The following is a 20919-nucleotide window of genomic DNA, read 5'->3' as shown; positions in this document are numbered from 1 at the left end:
GGGAGTATGGGCTCAGAACAGTCTCATAATACACGCATGCACACAGAAGGATTCACACTTGTATTTCATGATCCGCAAAAGGATTCACACTTGTATTTCCGGATCCACACTTGTGTTTTTCAATGCACACACAAATGTGTTCCGTTTCATATTCATGTAAATAAAATTCAAATACAGAAAAAAGTTTTACATATGTATTTTTGATCCTCACATATTTGTTTTCCGTTTAAAACCGCTGCACCTGCAAACACAAACCGCTTTCTGTGCATGGATCGCTCTGCATTCGTGTGTGGGTTTTTTGAGACTCCCCTGACGGTGACCCGATTCGTACTTGTAATTTTTTCTATCTATAGCCAATCAGATGTCTCCTCAATTCTAAGCCAATCACATGAGCGCGCCCCCACGAGGGTAGATTTAGACAAATATGTGAGGATCAAAAATACGTAAAACTTTTTTCTGTATTTGGATTTTATTTACATGAATATGAAACGGAACACATTTGTGTGTGCATTGAAAAACACAAGTGTGGATCCGGAAATACAAGTGTGAATCCTTTTGCGGATCATGAAATACAAGTGTGAATCCTTCTGTGTGCATGATGTGTGTATTATGAGACTGTTCTGAGCCCATAACTATATTTCAATTTTGTTTTGCATATATAATGACAAACAAATATGAAGCTGAGGGCAGCATAATGACACCCCCTGCAGGTGTGTGGATTGTGAAAGGGTAAAACAAAAATAGGACTGAAACTCAGGTCTAAACCACAAGAGCTGCACAAGCGACTCTCTGAGGCTGTGAACATTTCACCACAGAGGAGAACAATTGCTTGACAAATGGAAATATTAAGTAGGAACAAATGTAAAGTTTCGGCTGACAGCAGCACCAAGGGAGAGGCCTGCCATTTTTGCATGAAGATGAAGCTTACGATATCAGTTAAACTGTATATGCTCCAGCTGAAACAATAGGAAAAGGTCATCAATATATAGGGGGGAAAGTTCAACAAACAAACAGCTATAGGTCATTTGCTTACAATTCATGTCCTAAGACGGCATCCACAAAAAAAACATATGGAAGGATAACTTAACAGAAGGGCATAGACCAGGGGCCCAAAGCATAAAGGGATCTCCTACCTTGAGCTAAATTAAATGAAAGAGACACTGAATGACTACAAGAGATATGAAGATACCATGAAGAGACACAAAAACAACGGCATGCCTGTGCCCATCGGCCCGTGATTTCAATGATTGCCTGATTTGGACAGTGCCGTGTGCAGGGACACTCTTTGTGATGTCTCCCTCAGTTTTGATGCAGCTGTCGGAGCAGGAAAAGTGAGACCTTTATTATTTGTAATAACACACCTGAGATTCCCATTCATTTTACATGCAACCCATAAGGCAGTGACATCACTTCTGACTGGCCAGCTATTCCTGCTGTCAGCAGAAGGTGGCAGCATATTCTTAAAATATAACAGCCATCAGACATCCTACTGCTACATGGCTTACTTTAGGCACTATTGAGAATGAGATACTTGAATATTACCATACTTTGAAATGCATTGTGCAGAAAGACCCTCACGCCTTGTCTTACCTTTTTTAGCTACACTACTCTACATCTCTGTGGGAAATATTATTATTTTACTTATTTATTTGATAGCTTTAGATGGCTTGAAGGATCAGATTTAAATCAAAAATATAATAATTTAATAAAGTATAATATATTATTATAGGTTAAATTCAAAAGCTATTCAGCAGCATATAAAGGTAAACATTATCAATTATTATAATGGACATTTATTATAATCATAATGGGAATCCTACATAATGAATAGTTTTACTTTTGTTTTTACTTTTGATAGAGAGAGAGAGAGAGAGAGAGAGAGAGAGAGAGAGAGAGAGAGAGAGAGAGAGAGAGAGAGAGAGAGAGAGAGAGAGAGAGAGAGAGAGAGAGAGAGAGAGAGAGAGGGATGTGGATCACTCAGTAGTCAGTGAGACAGCAGTGTCAGAGGATCATGCGGGGGATAAACTCTCCTTCCCATTCCACTTCCATCCTCCTCCTCCTCATTCTGTGAATCCAACCGAACCGAGCTGAGGAATAATGCCTGCAAACCACACCACAGCCCCAACACATGTGCCGGACTACACCTGCGCGCGTTTCTACGTGTCCACCGTGTCCTTCTCGGTGCTCCTCTTCTTCAACCTCATCATCAACTGGACCATACTTCGCGTCGAGCGTCTGCGGAGTCATGCGCGCTTCGTGCTGGTGTTCCACCTGCTGGTGTCCGCGCTGCTCTACCTGGGGATGAGCAGCGTCTTCTACTACCAGATCCACCTGCACGCGCGGCCGGTGCGCTCCGCCTGCTTGGCCATGATCACCGTGTTGATCAGCAGCGCCTCCAACATCCTCCTGACGCTCACGGTGATGGCTTTTGATCGCTACTGCGCGGTGTGCCATCCCATGCGCTACAGCTCCACCTGCACCGCGGGGCGCTGGCCCTGGATGCTGGGTGCGCTCACCTGGATTGTGGCTTTGGTCATTCCCCTCAGTCTGCTGCTCCAGCCGGACTCCCAGACCGAGTATAATGGGGTGTGTGACAGGGAACAGCTTCAAAAAGGCCAGCTGCAGAAGGTGCTGTTCATAGGTGTGTGCACGGTGATAATAATGTACAGCTACGTGAGGATTCTAGTAGAGGGAAGGAGATTGGGGGTGTTGAATCGGCGCAATGAGGCCGGGTGCAGGACGATCGCCCTGCATGGAAGCCAGTTGGCTGTTTACATCCTTCCTAACTTTGTGAACTTCGTGTTGACGGTGTTGTTCAAACAGAAGCTCATTCATCAGGAGACTAAAGAGCTGGCAGCCGTGGTTATCTTCGCTTTTTTCAGCTTGGCGCAGTGTGTTGCACCGATTGTTTATGGATTGCGTAAAGAGGAACTAATGGAGCAGGTGGGTCACACGTTCCCCTGCTGTTCCCAATACTTGAAGAGGGTCCTCGGCTGGACAGTGCGAGCCAACTGGCCACACACCCAACACACACCACGGTATGTCCAACATAGATGCATTAGACTTGTATTGTGTCTTTTAAACCTAAAATCCAAGTGGGCAGAATTTACTTAAAGGGAACCCTTAAAAAGAGTGTATACATTTCAAAGACTTATCAACAAGTAAGTCCTTGCTGAGTCAATAATACATTCTCACGAGGTATCCCTTCTTAATAAGTCATCATATATGCAATTACACAAGGCAATAAATAAAAACAAATCAGCTCCATAGAGTTTTTACAATCTGGTGATCCTAAATGTGTTATAACTTTTACTGATGATGAGTACAACTCAAGTAAATTACTCAAGGCAATACAACTTGTCAGAAAGTGGTGCTGCTTTATTTCTTTTACAGTAGTTGTTAATCAACTATGGAAAAAGATAGTGGAGGAAACCTATATTTATTTAAATGTCCACTCATGCAGTAATCACTGTCACACGAAGTCACATGAAATGACTAAACTGTGGGAAAACAGTTATCAGATGCTACCAAAATAAACTTATTTTATTGCTGAAAATAATCGTTTAACCATGGTGTATCTGTTACAGAAATGTGTCACTTTCCTCTCACGCGTACTATATTCCATTACTGCTTGAGAAACGCTTCTTCACACATTCTAAAGAACATCTAGTAGAAAAGTCACCAGAGTGTGAAGTGCTGAAACGGAGCAAGACAAAAGTACAGCTAAAAGAGAAGGGGGATTTATAGCACGAAAAGGTGTCTTGTTTCCTAAAGGGGTGTGATACTTTTTGATTTGCATACAGTTCAATATCATATATGACTACTTGCTGGTATGACTTGTTGAAATGGTTATTTGTTGCATAATTAGTGGATGAAACCACAGTGAAATACTTCCCTTTTAATGTGTTAGACATGAGTGTTCACCAACAAAAAATGTTCATGAGCACATTGCTTAGTGTTATTTCAGCTTACCCTCTTTTTTCCCACAGGGAGCGAACACTGACAGTACAGACGATCATCTCCCTACAGACCCCTACAGACCCAGAGGAAGAGGAAACACAGGCAATATCAGTCAGGAGTTCCTCACTGGACTTAGAGTCATATACCTGCGATACGGACAATGCCTGATGGGAAAAAAGCAGGTACATTTCAGGATTATCTAACAGGAACATTACCAAAAGTGGCTCAACTGAGGCCTGGGAGGACCTTAAGAAACCGCCTTGGACATCATAGGATCTTTTTTCTTCAATAGAGAATGTTGAGGCCTGATCAGCACGTTGCACTACACTGTTTTTGACCTTTTTCACCACAGAGCGAACATTGGAGCTGCTTGAAGAAGCAGAAGAAGACAATGTGGTTTCAGAAAAAGTGTCTCTTGTTGTAAAATGTTCTGGCTTGTCCAGACATTTAAGCCTTAAGTCTTCAGGTGACCAGCACACTTGGCTGACCTCAAGGCCACAAAGAGCCCTCAACGATTTGGGATTCAAATGACTGGGAGAGACGATAAAGGATATTTCCATATTATCCTCTTGTGAATATTGTCTTCATGTGTTCATAACCCTGTGGATATTAAAAAATGTGAATTTAATGGCAACTTGAATACTTACAGCAATCAGCACAAATCAAGATAGAACAATTCGGATTAGATGAGAAGAACAATACACCTCTCCTCTGTGGGGAAAGACACCAAAGCATCAGAGAATTCAAACAAAAAACATTTGGTATTTAACATTAAAAGCTTGTTTCACAAGAATGTGAAAGGACAGTGAACAGAAAGTAGTTTAAAGAAATGCACATGTTTGGCATATTATTTGGTGGTATATAGGCCATGGTAATCTAATTATATATCTTCAGAAGAAAACCAATCATGACACATTTTCTCCCCAATATGATATATTATTAGCTACTCACAAAAGACTGCATCAACATTGGTATCAAAATATGTGACCCTGGCTCAGTATAGAATCAAAACCAAGCTAAATGCTCTCACAAGGATGAGACGTTAGCTTGTTTTAACAAAGCGGGACACAGCAGGGGCGCACCTTGCGAACAGGCAAGGCAGGCAACTGCTTGGGGCCCTGGACCAGAAGGGGGCTGTCTGAGGTGTCACGTTCTGCTTGGGGCCCCCAGAGTGTCTTGGGACGCCACTGGCTAGACTACCTAAAGAAAGACTAAAATAATGTCTCGCTATAGCCTTTTCAGTTTAAAATGTATGTTTTATATCTTAATTAAACTTATTTCCAGTGGTTCTATTAACGAAACAAAATATATATTGGTGAGCTTTAAAATTGCTGGTTGGTGGATCTCATTAGCTATAGGTTAGCCTTCTAGCGTAGCTGGTTAGCTTTCCTTTTAATGGGCTCAGATGGGTGTGATTGATACCGTTATCCATCTTCTTATCTAGCTATCAGCATTCCAGTTATTAAACATATTTCCATCATTATATAGATTCTACATAAAGCAAATCTGACTTTGCTTTAATCTTCCTCTGAACGCTTCACCACTCGAAATGTACTATTACTGAGAAAGGAATTTGCAGAATCAGTGGGGAGTTTTTACAAGCAAAGTAGGACATTTGATTTTGTAGACTCTTTGCACGGTGGCTGCTGAGCTCCTAGTTTTAAGTCAGACAAAGCCACAGTTGCTGGGGAATTTCTCAATGTTTGAACCACAGCCTTCCTAATCTTTCAGTCTCACACCAACAGCTGCAAAACTTTTCAAGTCAGTGTAAATATGAGCAGGAGGGGATTCCGGTCTTCTTTTCAAAGCGCAAATAAGCACCAGAAGCTAGATGGTGGCGAAGCACTTACTGGCATTCTTGTAAAGTGTGAATACTCTGGAATAGCTCGGGCTGCGGAAGTGAAAGCAAAGTTGAAGATTATTTGAACACAAGTGACAGGAAGGCTGTTTGGCGGGGGGGTAAAAATGCTATGGTGGAATTGATTTAACATTTTATTATATATATATATATATATATATATATATATATATATTTTTTTTTGAAGCTTGTAGTCTACAAGAAAAACAAAACAATATGAGAAGTTTGGCCTGTTGAAAGCCACATTCAACGTATTTAAACACTTGGGAATTTATATACGCAACACATTGAAAACAATTGACAATGTTTGCTCTCAGGGATGCAAGTAAAGAAAGACAAGCAGTCTGGCAGATGAATTTAAATTGTATTTATTAATCTCATTAGGAAGGTGTGTTATTGTACCAAGAAACCTCAAAGAAGATCTGCACAAACACTGACTCCATCGAAGGAAATTAGATAACACAAAGAAGCATGTTATTATATCAACAAAATGAACATGTTTGATAGTTTTCTTTCTTTCTCAACAGCAGCATTGATAGGAGGGAAGAATGTGCAGATCTAATTTAAGTTTCATGAATGCTTGGACAGAAGATTACAATTGAGTGCAATTATTGTACAAGAAATGATGTATTTAAAGCACCAGGTATGCAGACTAACAGTTCTACAATGAATGCTGTCTGCTACCTTAAGCTGTAAGTTAATGTGACCGTATTGGTAAAGAGTGAAGATTACCTTTTTTTGTTTTAACATTTGAAGCTCTTGTTATGTGAAGTCACAACAGGAACTTGCAACAGCAGTTTCTAAGGCAAAGGGTTTGCTCCAGACATGAATGTTTCTGTGATGAGCAGAGGTTAGCTTAACATGCAAAGGCATTCAAGTACATAAGCACCACACCATTATATACATTTGAACACATTCTAATTAAGTGTATAATTCAAAGTGGAGGGAAAACTGTCATTACGTTAAAGTTGACATATAATTTTCCATCAAACAAAAAAAACGAAACACCATAACTTAATGTTTTAACAGAATCAATGATGACATTATTCAAGCTCCATGCACACATCGGAGAAATCTACTGCTTTAAATCCAGGTGGTATAAGGGCTAAAAGATTTCTCTCCTATCGACCAATTTTAAATAGCTAATTCATAATTTCATATAAATTAACGTGTTCACACAGAAGCGCAATGAAGATATTACAGTAAGAGATAATAAAAAAGTAAAACTGTGTTTTCTGTGCAAGTCGTTCAGCCCAAAACTGTAGGGGCAACAAAGCAGATAGAAAGGTACCGATGTGTGATGTGTGAGCAATTATGGCAATAACGAAAATGGTTAAGGTCATAAAGGACTTGATCTACACGGCCCTTAACCTGGTTAGAGATGTGGTCAAACAAAACAAAAACCAGACTGATTCCGATTCAGGGGGCGCGGTGCGTTTAGAAACCCAGAGGGTGAGGAGCGACCACCCCCCCCGTCTCCACCACGGCTGCAGAGATGGCTTTCATGTTCTTGAAGAGCTGTCTGGACTCACTGGAGCGCAGGGACTTGATGTCAGTCATGACCCTATCATAGGCCTGAGGGATGGAAGGAGCATAAAATACATTTAGACGGATACAAACATCTCCAAATAATTGCGTGTAATAACAATAACAACAATCTCATCCTCATAACCAAACATTATCTTTCTGAATAATCTTTCTATGAAAATAGGATGTCAAGTATAATTCCATTATATCAATTGAGCTGTAGAATATACGCTATTATTGGGCAGGGCGGTTACATTTCCTATAAGCAATATTGAATTAATTGAATTGTTATGATAAAATGTAGATATTGTTTTCAGTGTTTCTAGGCTCCTGTGATCTTACCTCCACACACCAGGTCTCACACAGCATCTTCTCGTGCTGAGCTGTGGGGCCGGCCTGACTCAGAGAGCGTGAGGCCCTGCAGAGAGGGAGGGAAAGTGAGTTTGTAGGTGGAATAAAAGTATACCAGAGAGAAGGTGAGTGGGAGTTTGAAGCAGAGAGGAAGTGAAAGAGTGAAATGGGGACGGAGAGAGAGTCTTTTTTCATTTCTTGTTTGCGTACCTGGACAGAACCACCACCATGGCGTAGAGGTCGATGGCACCGTCGGCCACTCTCTTCAGGACAAATTGTTCATCTGTAACAGAGAAAGTTGAGTTAAAAGATTTCTCAACGTCTGAAATGATTACTTGTAGGAGAAAGAGATTTTTTTTCCACATGTGGGTGTTTTTAAGTTGGATGTGTGAGGAGATATTTGTATTAATAAATGAACAGATAACGCATCAGAATTGTACGTGTACACACACACACTCACCAATGATCTTCTTGCCGTGTTTGATCAGCAGCTCCTCGACGACAGCTCCGAACTGTTCGATGGCTTTAACGGTCTACAATTAAAATGTAACAAATAACTTAGGTCAACAATGCAAAACGTATCATACCAACAGCAAGAAAACAATGTGAAATAAATGCCTCAACTTTAAACAAAGAAAGGTTTAACCCACCAGTTCACCGCTGTGTGCCAGCTCAGGGTGCACAGAGCCCTGCAGAGTCAGACCTGTGCTGAAACCCGCCTTTCTACAAACAATAGAACAAGAAGACAATGTTAGATCAGACATGGCTGAGCAAGTGCAGATAATCGGTGCTGCATCAGTGCTGCATCAGTGCTGCATCAGTACCGCTGGGAAGTATTTACTAACGTTGTTGTGCAATCAAGTTGAAGGAAAAATGAAAATACACATGTGCTAATGAAGCAAAAAACAAAATGGCTTTAGCTCGTAAATTGCTAGAAAGTGCAGTAAATGGTGATTGTGTGACGGGTGTGTGTGTGTGTGTGTGTGTGTCTGTTGGCTCTAACTTAAGGTGTCTACTTTCACTTCACAGTTCCTTGAAGGAGGAAATGGATACAAAAACACATTTAATTCCTTGAAATGTGACATCATTACTTGTAGACAGTAAAGCCACTATTAGCTAAGGAGCTAACAATTATGAGTGATGCAATGGAGGATGGAATTGACACTTGAAGAAATTGCATCATGTATTGTGCATTATAATGGAAGTTCCCATCTCCCCCCCCCCCCCATCAGCTACTGCAGTGTGGCACTTCATATCCCCCACAGGAGACAGACAGTGTGAACTCAGTCTGTGTGTGAACGTGTGTGTGTGTGTGTGTGTGTGTGGTTGTGGTTGTGATGCAACCTTTTGGTTCTCTTGGTGACTTCTGCAGAGAGCAGCGCAAGGTTGCCGATGGGGTTCTTCATGGCCTTCTGTAAGCTCTTCAACTGGTTCCCAGCATTCTGGAGGGAAACGGAGAGGGACACACATTATGTATTGATTATTAACTGGCTCTGACAGAATCTCAGAAACAAGTGATGGGATCCTGCATGCCAAAGCAACAGTAGTTTTTCCACGCAAAATGTGTGCATTTACTTCCTTGTCTGTGACCCTGTTACTGGCTTAAGTGCATGACTGTGGATCAACCAGGATCTCACTCAAGGCTTTGGTGAAACCTGACAGTTGGTGGTTTTTAATGTTGAAACTAATCAAGCATGAGATTAACTGAGGTTTATTCTCTTCTTACTACAGAGGTTTTATCTTCCTCTGATTGTGGCATTTAGTCATGAATATCGGACGTTGTGGTAAAATACATTCGATTTTAAGTCAGGTTTTCATTATATTACTGTTGAAATAACAATGACTTGACTTGCATCAGACTCGGGAACATTCACATTAGTTTGGGTGAGATATTTCATGTGTACAACATGCCACAATCTCCTCTAATACGACAGAAGCTACGGCCGAGGAACCCAGACTGCTTTGCTTTGAAGAAAATGAAGAAATCGACAAGGAAGGGTTTTTCCAACCAACACAGATCCTTGGTGTTAAGTGGTACAAGGAAGTTGCTTCACGATCAACTCACTTCCTCTTGACACAACGTCTGTACTTTTTCACGCGGACAGACAAATGTCAAATCACTACAGCCGAGTGTGATTTTACCTGGAAGCCATTGAGGGCCACGAAGAGTCTCAGGATGTCGTTGGTGCCCTCGAAGATCCGGAAGATTCTCAGATCCCTCATCACCCTCTCCACTCCAGAGTCCTGCAGAGACAGCAAGAGGATGACCTTATTATCTACTGTAGAGTAAAGAGTATCGGCTATTTTCTTATTTAAGTCAATCCTACGCAGAATAAAGCTGAAACAATCCCATATAAAACATAATTTACTATTAAAAATGCACTAAATGTACATTTTCTCTTGAGGTCAGTCTTGATTTGAGTCAGTCAAATATCAGGTTTATTTCCTTTTAATAGGACTGCTTTGTACTTCTTAATAAAGTTGCATTTTGTCTGTTTTTATCCCCTCTCCTAAAAAAATAAGTGATTTCAGATTCACGGCACAAGGCATGTTCTTTGTTTTGTTTATTTATACTGTTTAAAAAATGAGAGTGTAATTTGAGCATAACACATTTCCATAATGATTACACACATGAGGCAATGAGCTGTGTTTTTACTATCATATGTTACATGTACGAGACATTTGGATGTCAGCTTACGGTTCAAACTAGGTAGTGAAAACACCAGCTGCAACAGGAACAGGTCCTTCTATATTCATGTGTGTGTTTTTGAATTTCGCAAGGTACTGTTTTTAGCGTTGCAGACGATGCACTTTTTTGCACAGAAGAGCAGAAATGGTAATGAACAGGGCACACTTCTGACTTGACTTCCTGGGTAAAATGAAACCCAGTCAGAAATATGCTCCGTTAGCAGAACTGATCAAAGTCTGGTGTTGATTGTGTTTCCCCTTTTACTTCTTAGACAGCTCATACCACACATCTAATTTTTTCACCACGCAGGTAAGTTCTCGAGTACAATGTGCACCAAGATAGCCTACAGTTAAACTGTGCATTACTATCCTATTAATGACACAACACCGTTTTTATTGTGTTGTACTTGTTATATATAACAATATAATATAATATATACACACACACACACTTTAACTTCTTATGTTTATATGCATCTTTTAATGGACATTTTTACTTGAACTATTTTTATTTTATTGGACTTCTATGTTTTTATACATGTTTCTATTCCATTCTATCGTTTTTGGACATTTTTACTTTAACTACCTATTTTTATATAATTACCTTTATTCTATTTTATCATTTATTGCACATTCCTAAAATGGAGCAACTATCCCAAAACCCAACTTCCATCTGGATAAATAAAGTATTTTGATTGTGATTGATTCGTTAAAGTATTTATTATTATTTGTAATATTCTATACAACTTCACGCCCCCCCCCCCCCATATCTTCATCTACCTAACACTATTCTTATGAACTTCAAAAACGGTGACTTCTGCCTTATCTACACAAATAAACACATCATTGTTTTTAAAGATTAGACCGCTCGTCTGATGTCATCATTGAAATACAACGTTTGAAAAAACAATGCTAAGCTAGGGTTGAAGCGAGCAGTTAAGTAAATATGATGAGGTTAAGATGACAACATAGAGTGATGGCAGTATGCTAATGTAGTGTACATAGATCAAGGCTGTGGAGCGGAAAACAAAGTTCCGGGTCAACAATTAGTATCGGGAAGTATAGCGTTGGAAAAAAACGAATGGGAAATGTTGCACACCGCCAAGAAGGCAAGGTACAGTAGGTTTGTAGTTCCCCTCGAAAACAAACAAGTGCTTTATGTGTGTTTGAACAGATGATTCAAAAGTTGCAGCAGTAAGATATACAATTTACAAAGTGATGAATGATATGACGCCTACAAAGTAAACTGCATAGAGATGTCTGGTTATTATGCGTGCTTCAGTACAAACTGTCATGTTTGTGTTGGGCCATGGCGCCGTGTTTAGCATCACAACCCATCCGTAATAGTTTCAGGTATGGGAAATGTGGCAGCTCTGGCCAAGAAACTATTTAGGACCAGGCTCTTAAATGTTACAAATACTGATTAAGTTCCAAAGTTTGTAAAATGGTTCAAAGTTTCAGGAGCTTTCTATACCCAAAGGAGAGAGTGCCATAGAGTTAAGTCCGGGAGTTTATAAGTTCCTAAAGTTGTTTCTGGAAAATGTTCCTGGTTCCTCTATTTCTACAAGAACTTTCTGGGGTTAGGAAATTGGATGCTGACTATAATGACCTTTATTCCTTCAGTTCAAGGTTCATATTTTCTGGAAAACTGGTTTTAATTTTGCGTGGTACTTTCTTATCAGTTTGTCACTCAAACAACAGAACTACTTGTTATTTTCCCCTGTTTATGGCAGCATTTTCTTTAAGCAGATTATAAAATGCTGAAAATCCTTCACAGGGTATATGTAGGAATCCTGAAGTCAAATGTAATACCTTTTAAGACCTTTTTTAAGACCCTTTCCATACATTTTAAGACCTCATCGCCACTTGGAGTTTTAACCGGTTACCTTGGCGACACACTTTACCTCACATTGACTATATACAGTATTGATTGTCCTTCCTCCTTATCTTCCAACCATTTGGACGCAAACTTGCATTTCCCCATAACGATGTTGTTTAACAACCGGCGTAAACGGACCTTCGCGCGCTATCAAGCAGTGAGCGTGCGATGTCCTGTTCAGATGACGTCAAATCCAACGGGATGCCATAAATAAACTACACAGAATCACACTACACACCTACGCAATGATTACATTCAGGCACACTGTAGAATACAACCTCTTTGGACAATTTATATACTTATTGAAAACAAGCTACAAAATGTAATACCTTGGAAAATGACGTTTAATACTTTTTAATAGCCTTAATTTTCGCTAAATTGATTTATCAACTTTTAATACTTTTTAAGACCCCGCGGACACCCTGCTTCATTTGAAATTCCAGCAAGTAAAACTAAATGTATAAATTGCTTGAATCTTTATGTCCCGAGCATCTTCTCTGGGGCGCTCAGGTTAGTATGAAACAGGAAGTGGACGGAGCGCTCACCTTCATGTAGCCCATGCCGCCCATAACCTGAATACACTCGTCAGTCACATTCCATGCTGCTTCCTGTAATATACAAAATCACAAATTCATTTAGAAAACAAGTCTTACACAGAATAAGGAAAATCAGAAGTATTTTTGAAATAGGAGTTGAGTTCCCCAGAGTACTAACACGTGTGAGAAGTAATGGGATTACAATACAAAACAAGTAGAAAATAAACAGATATTTTTTAAAAGGCTTTGAGCCAAAGTGTAAGAATTAGTTATACTACAGTGTAGAAATACTCTGCTACAAGTCCTGCATTCTAACAGTTTCTTAAGAGAAGTACAACCGTATTAGCATTAAAATAACCTTGAAGTATATAAAGTAAAATAACTTATTATGCAGAATGTATAAAATTCACTGCATCAATTATTTATGCATCAATCACCTAAATATTCAGCGGTGAAGCTCATTTTAAATAATGGCAAACTTAAATGTTATAATATATCATAAGTTATGGTTTAATGTTGTAATGAGTGGTAAGTAACTTATTCAAATGTAACACATTCAAAATGTGTTGTAGAAGAAGCATAACATTGATATATTTAAGTACAGATGCTTCAAAATTGCACCTCAGTAATGTACTTGAGTACATGTACTTAGTTACTTCCCACCACTGTTTACAAAGCGATTATGCGAGGCATCAAGATGGATGATTAGCTTCTTTATGCATGTTTAACTGTAGTGTGATGTAAAACCTTACAGAGGCAAAGATCTTGCTGATGGCAGCTTCGATCTGGAATTCAGTCGATCCGCTGTCCATGTTGCCGCTGATCATGTAGGCCATACTCTGCAAAAACACACAGAAACATCACGTCAGGATGAATTTATGACACTTGGTCCATGTTGAAGCACCGGTATACCATAATGAATATAAGTGGTGTAATGTGTTGACAATCTCGTTTAAAGACCTACTTGTTCTCCCGTGCTCCTATCGGTTTTGTCTAAATGTATTTATGCTGCTTTTTTATATATTTATTGATGTACAGCACTTTGGTCAACTCTGTTGTTTTTAAATGTGCTATATAAATAAAGTTGGATTGGATTGGACAATGTGTTCTCATAATCTTAAAGGGGACCTATCATGCAAAATGCACTTTGTGATGTCTTTTATACATAACTATGTGTCCCCGGTGTGTCAGGGAACTCACGCAGCGTCAGAAAATAAAACCCTCTCTCTTTTCCTCCGTACCCAAATCTCTAAAAACGGGGCTAAAACGGAGCTGATCCAGATTTGCGTCCGATATGACGTAATATCTGAAATGTAGGCTGGCTTTACACCCACGGCACTATCAGAAACGTTGCTATCAGAAACAATGTCCGACTGTTTTGGACGTAATATGGTCGGTGCATGTTTACATTAGCATTGCTAACACTCAGAGCTAACCTGTACTGGAGAGCATGTGTGTGAAGAAGCAGGAAATAAAAAGGAACTCACCTTGTGGTATAACCGGCAAGAGAGAAAGCCTTTGAGCTCCATACTGTTTCAGAAATAATCCTTGATAATCCATGATATGGCGTTTCATCACCGCAGTATTTAGTTTAGACGGTAGCTGCCGGGTCCCGCATGAGCTCAGCCCCCGCCTTTTTTATTTTTTTACCATTTTCATTTTCTTTTTTAAAACTTTATACCCAAAATCAGCACATTTGAAACAGGAAGTGAAATAGAGGGATATGAGGCATGGCTAGAATGGGTGATCTGTTTGGTATTTTGAGCAAAACACTTCATAGACATGTTTTTTTATATATTTTTATACATCTGAGACCTATGCTATTGCCTAAAAATAGCATGATAGGTGCACTTTAAATTAACAAGGGTTAGACAGGAAATCAACCTTTTTTTAAAACAGTATAGATAGCAAAAACTTAAGTGTAGATTACGCTGGGGATTGACGGTTAAACAGGAGACAACACTTGGTGTTAGATACCGTCGCTTTAAATACAATCAGTAACAGTAACCCTAGTGATTAAAGCGGTGATAAATGTGCATCAGACTGCGGTGCGGATACGGCTTCATGGACTGACCTCAGTGACGTACTGCAGCACGGTCATGCGGGCGATCTTCTCCTGGATGGCTCCGTAGTTGTGGATCTTGCTCCCAAACTGGGTTCTGTTGGCTGCATGATCCACCTGAGGAAAGAGGAGAATGATCGTCACTATCACACATCATTCAAAGCTACAGGACGTGCTGCAATGTAGCAAAGTAAAGGTTTTCAAGGAAAGCACTCACTGCATTTTGTAGGCAAACGTTTAACTTTTTACCCCACCACATATATTTTATAGCTTTTGTTACTAGCCAATTAGCAAATTCAGTCAACAGGAATTTAGTTAAATAAAGATATCTAAGTATTTCTTCCACTTCTGGTTATTTTCTGTATATTATAACAGCGTCCTTATGCTTCTAGACTGGAGGTAAACTCTACGCAGTTTGTTTTGCAGTGAAAATGTTGAAGTTTAGATCTTGTGCATGAACAGGAAGTCTGGTTAGGCAGTGGGCGAGCATGTGAGCGTCTCTCCTGTAGCACGTTAGGGAAAAACCTGTCGCTCTGGTTGGAAACAAATAGCGACATGGTTCTGAAAATATACAGCTACACTTTATTTTTAAACAAGTGGACCCCTATGTGTTTAATTATGTTTTGAGTTGCTGGTTTTTAGTTCATTTCAATCTCTGTTTGAATTGGAAATAACTGTAATTGTATTGAAAGGTGCATTGTAAATAAAGTTATTATTCTTTGTATTATTTCTTCAAGGCAGCAGAGTCTATCCCTGCTGCATCGTCCATTAAACTAATGCTTGTGAAACAGTATCAGCAGTATAGCGTAACATAACTATAAGTTGAATAGTAAAAGTCCAAAGATCACATTCCGAACACTATTTAACTTAATTATTAGTTAATTATTACATTTAACCGTTACAAAACACTTTTGGCTACATAGTCAGTCAGCAAAACTTTAGATGTTTGAGAAGAAGAACAGACGTGACCGAAGCACGTTTGATTCTTCGGCGCCTGTAACCTCAGCAGGAAGTTGCCAGTGAGCCGTAGTGAACAACGAGGGGGGGGATTTCCCACAAACCCACAGTGCAAGAGATACACAATTGAAAGGGGGGGTGCAACCGACTACAGACAGGTCACAAGCGACATAGCGGATGGGAAAAACAACAATGCATAACACCTAAATATAAGTTATATAGAAAGTATGTCAAGGGGCTAATCCTTCAGAGAAATGTTCCTCCCCTCCACCGCACTTATGGCACCTGAAGCTAGTGAACTCACAGCTTTGGTGATGACTCCCTTCATGGTGCCGGAGAGGGCGGCCGCCATGCCGAAGCGCCCGTTGTTCAGGATGTTCATGGCCACCTTGAAGCCTTCCCCCACCTCGCCCAGCAGGCAGTCGGCCGGCACGCGGACGTTATCGAAGTACACCTCGGCTGTGTTGGACGCCTTGATGCCCATTTTCTTCTCTGGTGGGCCACTGTAATGAGAAATTTAGGGAAATAAAAAAATGTGAACGATTTCAAGAGCTCAAAACGAGAAAGAAATACAAATTCCAACCTCTAAAGATTATGTTCTCAACCCTTTTTGAAAGCAACCCCGCTCATAATATACATTTATTCTATATAGTGCTTTTCCAAGTACCCATAAACGCTTCAAAAAACAGTTTATTCAGGCATACAAACAAACATGCATACAGCAATGACACGTAAAAAAGATGCAATGAAATAAATAAAGAATAATTAAAGAATATTCAGGCAACCCCCAAATATCATTCACATATACTGTCAAAGTTGTGGGCCATGACTAAGAATCAATTCCCAGGTCTAAAAATCTCAACAACCATATGGTGACCCCCAGAAGTAATGCTGTGGTCCCCATCAGGGTCCTGACCCCCAGAAGTATTGCTGTGGTCCCCATCAGGGTCCTGACCCCCATGTAGAGAACCACAGCTCTGAAGGCCACTGTTACATTTAACATCAAGGGAGAGTCCTGTTGTAAAGTAATGAAGACAATAATGTAAAGAAATGCTGTGCTCACTGTGTCACCCCTCCAAAGCTCCTCTCCACGACGAAGGCCGATATCTTGTCCTTCATCTCGCCGGTCTTCGGGTCCTTCACGGGGGTCTTGGCGAACACTGTGAAGATCTCAGCCAAACCTCCATTGCTGAAAGGAGAATAAAGGAAATCAGATTAGGAAAAGACACAAGCAACTAGGAGCTATCACATGTCAGTTCTGGATGAATAGCACAATGCTGCCTCCTTGTGGCGACAGAAAGAAATGCTGATAGAGCCGCCGAGTCCTCACCTGATCCAGATCTTGCTTCCAGTGACAGTGAAGAACTCTCCGCAGGGGGACTGGACCGCGGTGGTTTTAATGGAGGCGGCGTCAGAGCCACTGGCCGGTTCAGTGAGGCAGAAGGCGGCCATGGTCTCACCTGGAGGACAAACACACAGGGGAAAATATTTAGATTGTATGTATTAAGTTATAGGGCTTACAAAATAGTTTTAAAGGTTAATTCATCACATTGACACGTTGTCGGTCCTGATAACTGTGCTGCTATTTTTCTTTTGTATCTTCAAAACCCTAACTTGTGCATCAGTCCTTTGTAAGATTGTTCCCAACTCCCAAGGGTTACAAGTTCAAAAGCCAAAACTGTATTAAAATGTTTGAGATTATTACTTTTAACAAAATATTCTGCAACAAACCATATTCAAAATAATGTTCAAATAATGATTCTTCATGCACACAAACAGAGGCACTTTGAACTGCATTGACATCACCACAAAACATGTTTTTTTAAAGACATGCAGGAGTGCATTAAAGACCCGGTGTGCGTTCTTACCAGTGGCCAGTTTAGGCAGGTACTTGGCCTTCTGGGCTGGGTTCCCAAAAAGCAGAATTCCCTTGAAGCCGATGGACTGATGGGCCCCCAGAGTGATGCCGACCCCCAAGTCATGGCTGCCAACGATCTCAACCAGCCTGCCATACTGTAGGATGAGGTTAACACATTACATTTATTACATTCGCCTGTTTACAATTTACATAATTAACCTCATTACAATGTTTAATGGTGTGTATGTGCTATAGAGTAGATATTCATAGATGTAGAATCAAGCAGACGTACCTGTGTGTTTGTGAGGCCGAGGCCCCCCAGGTCAGCGGGCACCTGCAGGCCAAAGGCCCCCATCTCCTTCAGGCCCTCCATGGTGGCATCCTCCACCCTCTCCAGGGCATCGTTCTTGGCAGGATCATTCACCTCCTGCACACAGGAAGTAGAAACATGGAGGGTGAGGGACGAGTATGAGGGAAGTAGAGAGGATGTGAGCGTAAGGCCGGAGACACAGATCTCAAAAAGGTGGAAGTACCTGGAAAAACTTAATGACAGGCCCCACAAGCTCTCTGAGAAACTGCTCCTGCTCCTCGTTCATGACTATGACAAACACAACATGTTATTTCACAACTACAACTTTACTACAGAACTTTTTAATTAAATATTAACATAATCTCCTGTGATTTACCTGAAGGGTAGGGGAACACTTGGGCAGTTGCGATCTGCCCTTTGAAAATGTTGACAGCGAATGATTTGGATTCCTGTGGAAGTCAAAAGAAGAAAAGCATGTCCAATTAGAAAAAACAAAAAAGGGAATATAAACATGACCTTAAATATATTATGTTTATAATAATAGTAATAGAGAATAGACATACAACAGCAGCCGTCTTCTTTTCCACTTTAGTGACAGCATCAGTGCCGACTGCTGCCTGCTTGTCCAGCACCGCCTGAAGAGGAAACAGATGTTGAAGAGAACAGAGCATGAGCTTTCGAACAGATCAAGTCAGTAAAAAAGTAGGAGAGATGGGGAATCTTTATATGCTTCTGCAAGAAAGTGAGGCTTAAATAACATCTGGTGCAAATAAAAGCATATTCCTTAAAATGAGAACATGGTTGGACGAAATCTCTCTTTTAAAGATGTCATGGTAAAACAGGGCTGGATGATATGGAGAAAACAAAATATAACATTTCTTATCAAATACCTTGATATTGCGATAATATCGTAGGGTTTGATCAATAATCATTAGTAATGTAGACATAATGACTGAGTGTTTAAAAGCAAATTAAAAGCTGGAAAGACATTCATGCAACATCACATTGTCAAAAATCTAAGACGATAACTAGTCTCTTATCACAATATCAATATGATATATTGCCAAGCCTTCCATATCCAAATGCCAGTGTTATCAGCCAAAGTAAACACAAATGAAGGTCTAATTCCAGCCAGGGCAGCAGCTCAGCTAGAGGAAGCTCCAACTGGGTGAAAGGTGATGCCAAGGGCACATCCAGTCAGCTGAATCAATAACAGCACGATTAGAGAAAGATTATACACAGGGCAGTGGTATTGTTTAGGGTTTAATAATAATAATAATAATAATAATAATAATAATAATAATAATAATAAACTGGTAGCTCGGAGTGAACCTGTCATTTAAATTCTCTGTGATAACCTCCACTGTGTTTTTGAACAACTGAATTAATGACATCCTTCTTTTCATTCCAACAATCAAATCCAAAGCTCATATCAATTGGTTTTTGGTTAAAACAAATGTACTTAGTGAGAAACCTAGAAATTTGATTTGATTTGGCTTGTCAAATAAACATCTTTTGATCATTATTTTTGCCAGAACAATTTAACAATAATACCTATTAAGGAAGGAAGGTGTGCTGCAAATTCAGCTATATTGCATTGGAAATTATGTTATTATATATCATAACTCATTTATCAGGCTTAAAGCATCTGTTTCAATAACTTCAATGTGTATTTAAACTACTGTATATTGTACATTGTAATACTGGTACCTAATCAACTTCAACTGCTATATATTGAGATTCAAAATGACAAAATATATTGAGGTGTATATAAGATATATATATATATAACACGATTAAAATCAGCAGTGTCACCCACTTCCATGGTGTCACCTTTATGACTGAGTCACGTGACCAGTGAACTTTCCCCTACATCCGGTGGGAGGGGATGCCAACGTTATGTCAGCCTGCCCCTGCCCCTGGCCATATACGGACCATAAAGAGACTCCTAATTATGGTAAACAAGCTGAATAAAATCGGATTCTCTGTTATAATGTAGGGTAATGTTACTGTAACGTTACCTCTGCAGCTTGGCTGGCGTAGAGACGAGCATTTTGCACTGAAACCACAGCCCCGGCCTGACGCTGACCTCTGTAGTCCAGACAAGAAAATATAGGTGACTTTTGAATCAGAGTGGGTCATCTTCATGGTCATTTTAACAGGAGACGATAATGTTTAATAACAGCTGTACACCTTAACGTTACTTACCCTGACAGCACAGGAGGAATCCTGAGAATGGAGCCACATAGTTTCGAAGACTGGCTCACTTTACGAAGCAGCATGATTGAATTTTGTTCTAAAAGAAATAGGGAAAAACACGTTGTAATCAGCTTAATAACACGTTTTTCTTACACAGACAGAAACCAAGGAGCTAACAGATACGTAGCAACGGCGGGTGGCTAGCAGCTACGTAACGACGTCAGTTTGTTTTGTAACCTCACCAGTTTTTACTAAATAAAAACAGGAAAACCCAGTTAAAGTACATGTATTCCTTCGAAAGGAATATAACTCAAACATTAATGTACACACCTGTACAAGTTCTATTATGACACGTCCGCTGCGTCCGTCAGGTAGCCGTTTAATGCCTAATGACTAACTCGGAACCTGTTGTCTTCTTCTTCGAAGCACGGTTCCCCGGATGTACAGTGCTTCATGGGATGTGTAGTTTTACAGGACATATATGTAGTTTTTACAGGATCGGCTGGTCCGAGACTGAAATATGAAATGCATAATTTGGAAAGAAACAGTAGAATCAGTGGCGTCGCCTGGCCTAAAGCCCCGAATGTTTTTTCTGTAGCCCCGGACAATTCTCCCTCAATAATATAATCAGGGGTGCACATAACTGGTACGCATGCGTGGCAAAAAACTGAATTGCATAACGTCACTTATGTCACTACGTGCCTTTGCGTACCTCAAAACATCAAAACAAAACA

The 20919-nt window shown here is 40.1% G+C and overlaps 2 protein-coding genes across 2 annotated transcripts; one reads left to right on the top strand and one right to left on the bottom strand.

Annotated features, from left to right (window-relative positions):
* The first annotated feature begins 1976 nt into the window (after window positions 1-1976).
* Window positions 1977-4588, top strand: zgc:194312 (uncharacterized protein LOC794943 homolog). Its single transcript, XM_034136769.1, has 2 exons — window positions 1977-3038; window positions 3990-4588. The coding sequence occupies exons 1-2, from the start codon at window positions 2098-2100 to the stop codon at window positions 4126-4128; spliced, it is 1080 nt and encodes a 359-aa protein (XP_033992660.1). The 5' UTR covers window positions 1977-2097; the 3' UTR covers window positions 4129-4588.
* A 1582-nt stretch (window positions 4589-6170) lies between these two features.
* Window positions 6171-20681, bottom strand: acadvl (acyl-CoA dehydrogenase very long chain). The gene is made up of 21 exons (XM_034136850.1): window positions 20516-20681; window positions 20195-20282; window positions 20008-20077; window positions 18550-18621; window positions 18363-18435; window positions 18210-18274; window positions 17969-18103; window positions 17687-17831; window positions 17149-17278; window positions 16882-17007; window positions 16123-16321; window positions 14874-14978; window positions 13552-13638; window positions 12809-12871; window positions 9839-9940; window positions 9041-9138; window positions 8347-8419; window positions 8157-8229; window positions 7907-7979; window positions 7688-7763; window positions 6171-7393 (listed from the first exon to the last, which is right to left on the bottom strand). Exons 2-21 carry the CDS (start codon window positions 20266-20268, stop codon window positions 7256-7258), a joined length of 1977 nt encoding a protein of 658 aa, XP_033992741.1. The 5' UTR covers window positions 20269-20282; window positions 20516-20681; the 3' UTR covers window positions 6171-7255.
* Between the last annotated feature and the right edge of the window lie 238 nt (window positions 20682-20919).

This window comes from Trematomus bernacchii, unplaced genomic scaffold (genome assembly GCF_902827165.1).
Source record: "Trematomus bernacchii unplaced genomic scaffold, fTreBer1.1, whole genome shotgun sequence".
Classification (NCBI taxonomy): Eukaryota; Metazoa; Chordata; class Actinopteri; order Perciformes; family Nototheniidae; genus Trematomus; species Trematomus bernacchii.
Note: the sequence above shows the minus strand (reverse complement) of the source record. Positions and strands in the feature narration are given on the sequence as shown.

Coding starts and splice junctions, on each gene's coding strand:
- zgc:194312 (XM_034136769.1), top strand. CDS start 2,098: ATGCCTGCAAACCACACCACAGCCCCAACACATGTGCCGGACTACACC. Junction 3,039..3,989: donor CACACCCAACACACACCACG/GTATGTCCAACA, acceptor TTTTTCCCACAG/GGAGCGAACACTGACAGTAC.
- acadvl (XM_034136850.1), bottom strand. CDS start 20,268: ATGCTGCTTCGTAAAGTGAGCCAGTCTTCGAAACTATGTGGCTCCATT. Junction 18,436..18,549: donor AAAAGAAGACGGCTGCTGTT/GTATGTCTATTC, acceptor TGACTTCCACAG/GAATCCAAATCATTCGCTGT. Junction 8,230..8,346: donor TGGCACACAGCGGTGAACTG/GTGGGTTAAACC, acceptor TTTTAATTGTAG/ACCGTTAAAGCCATCGAACA.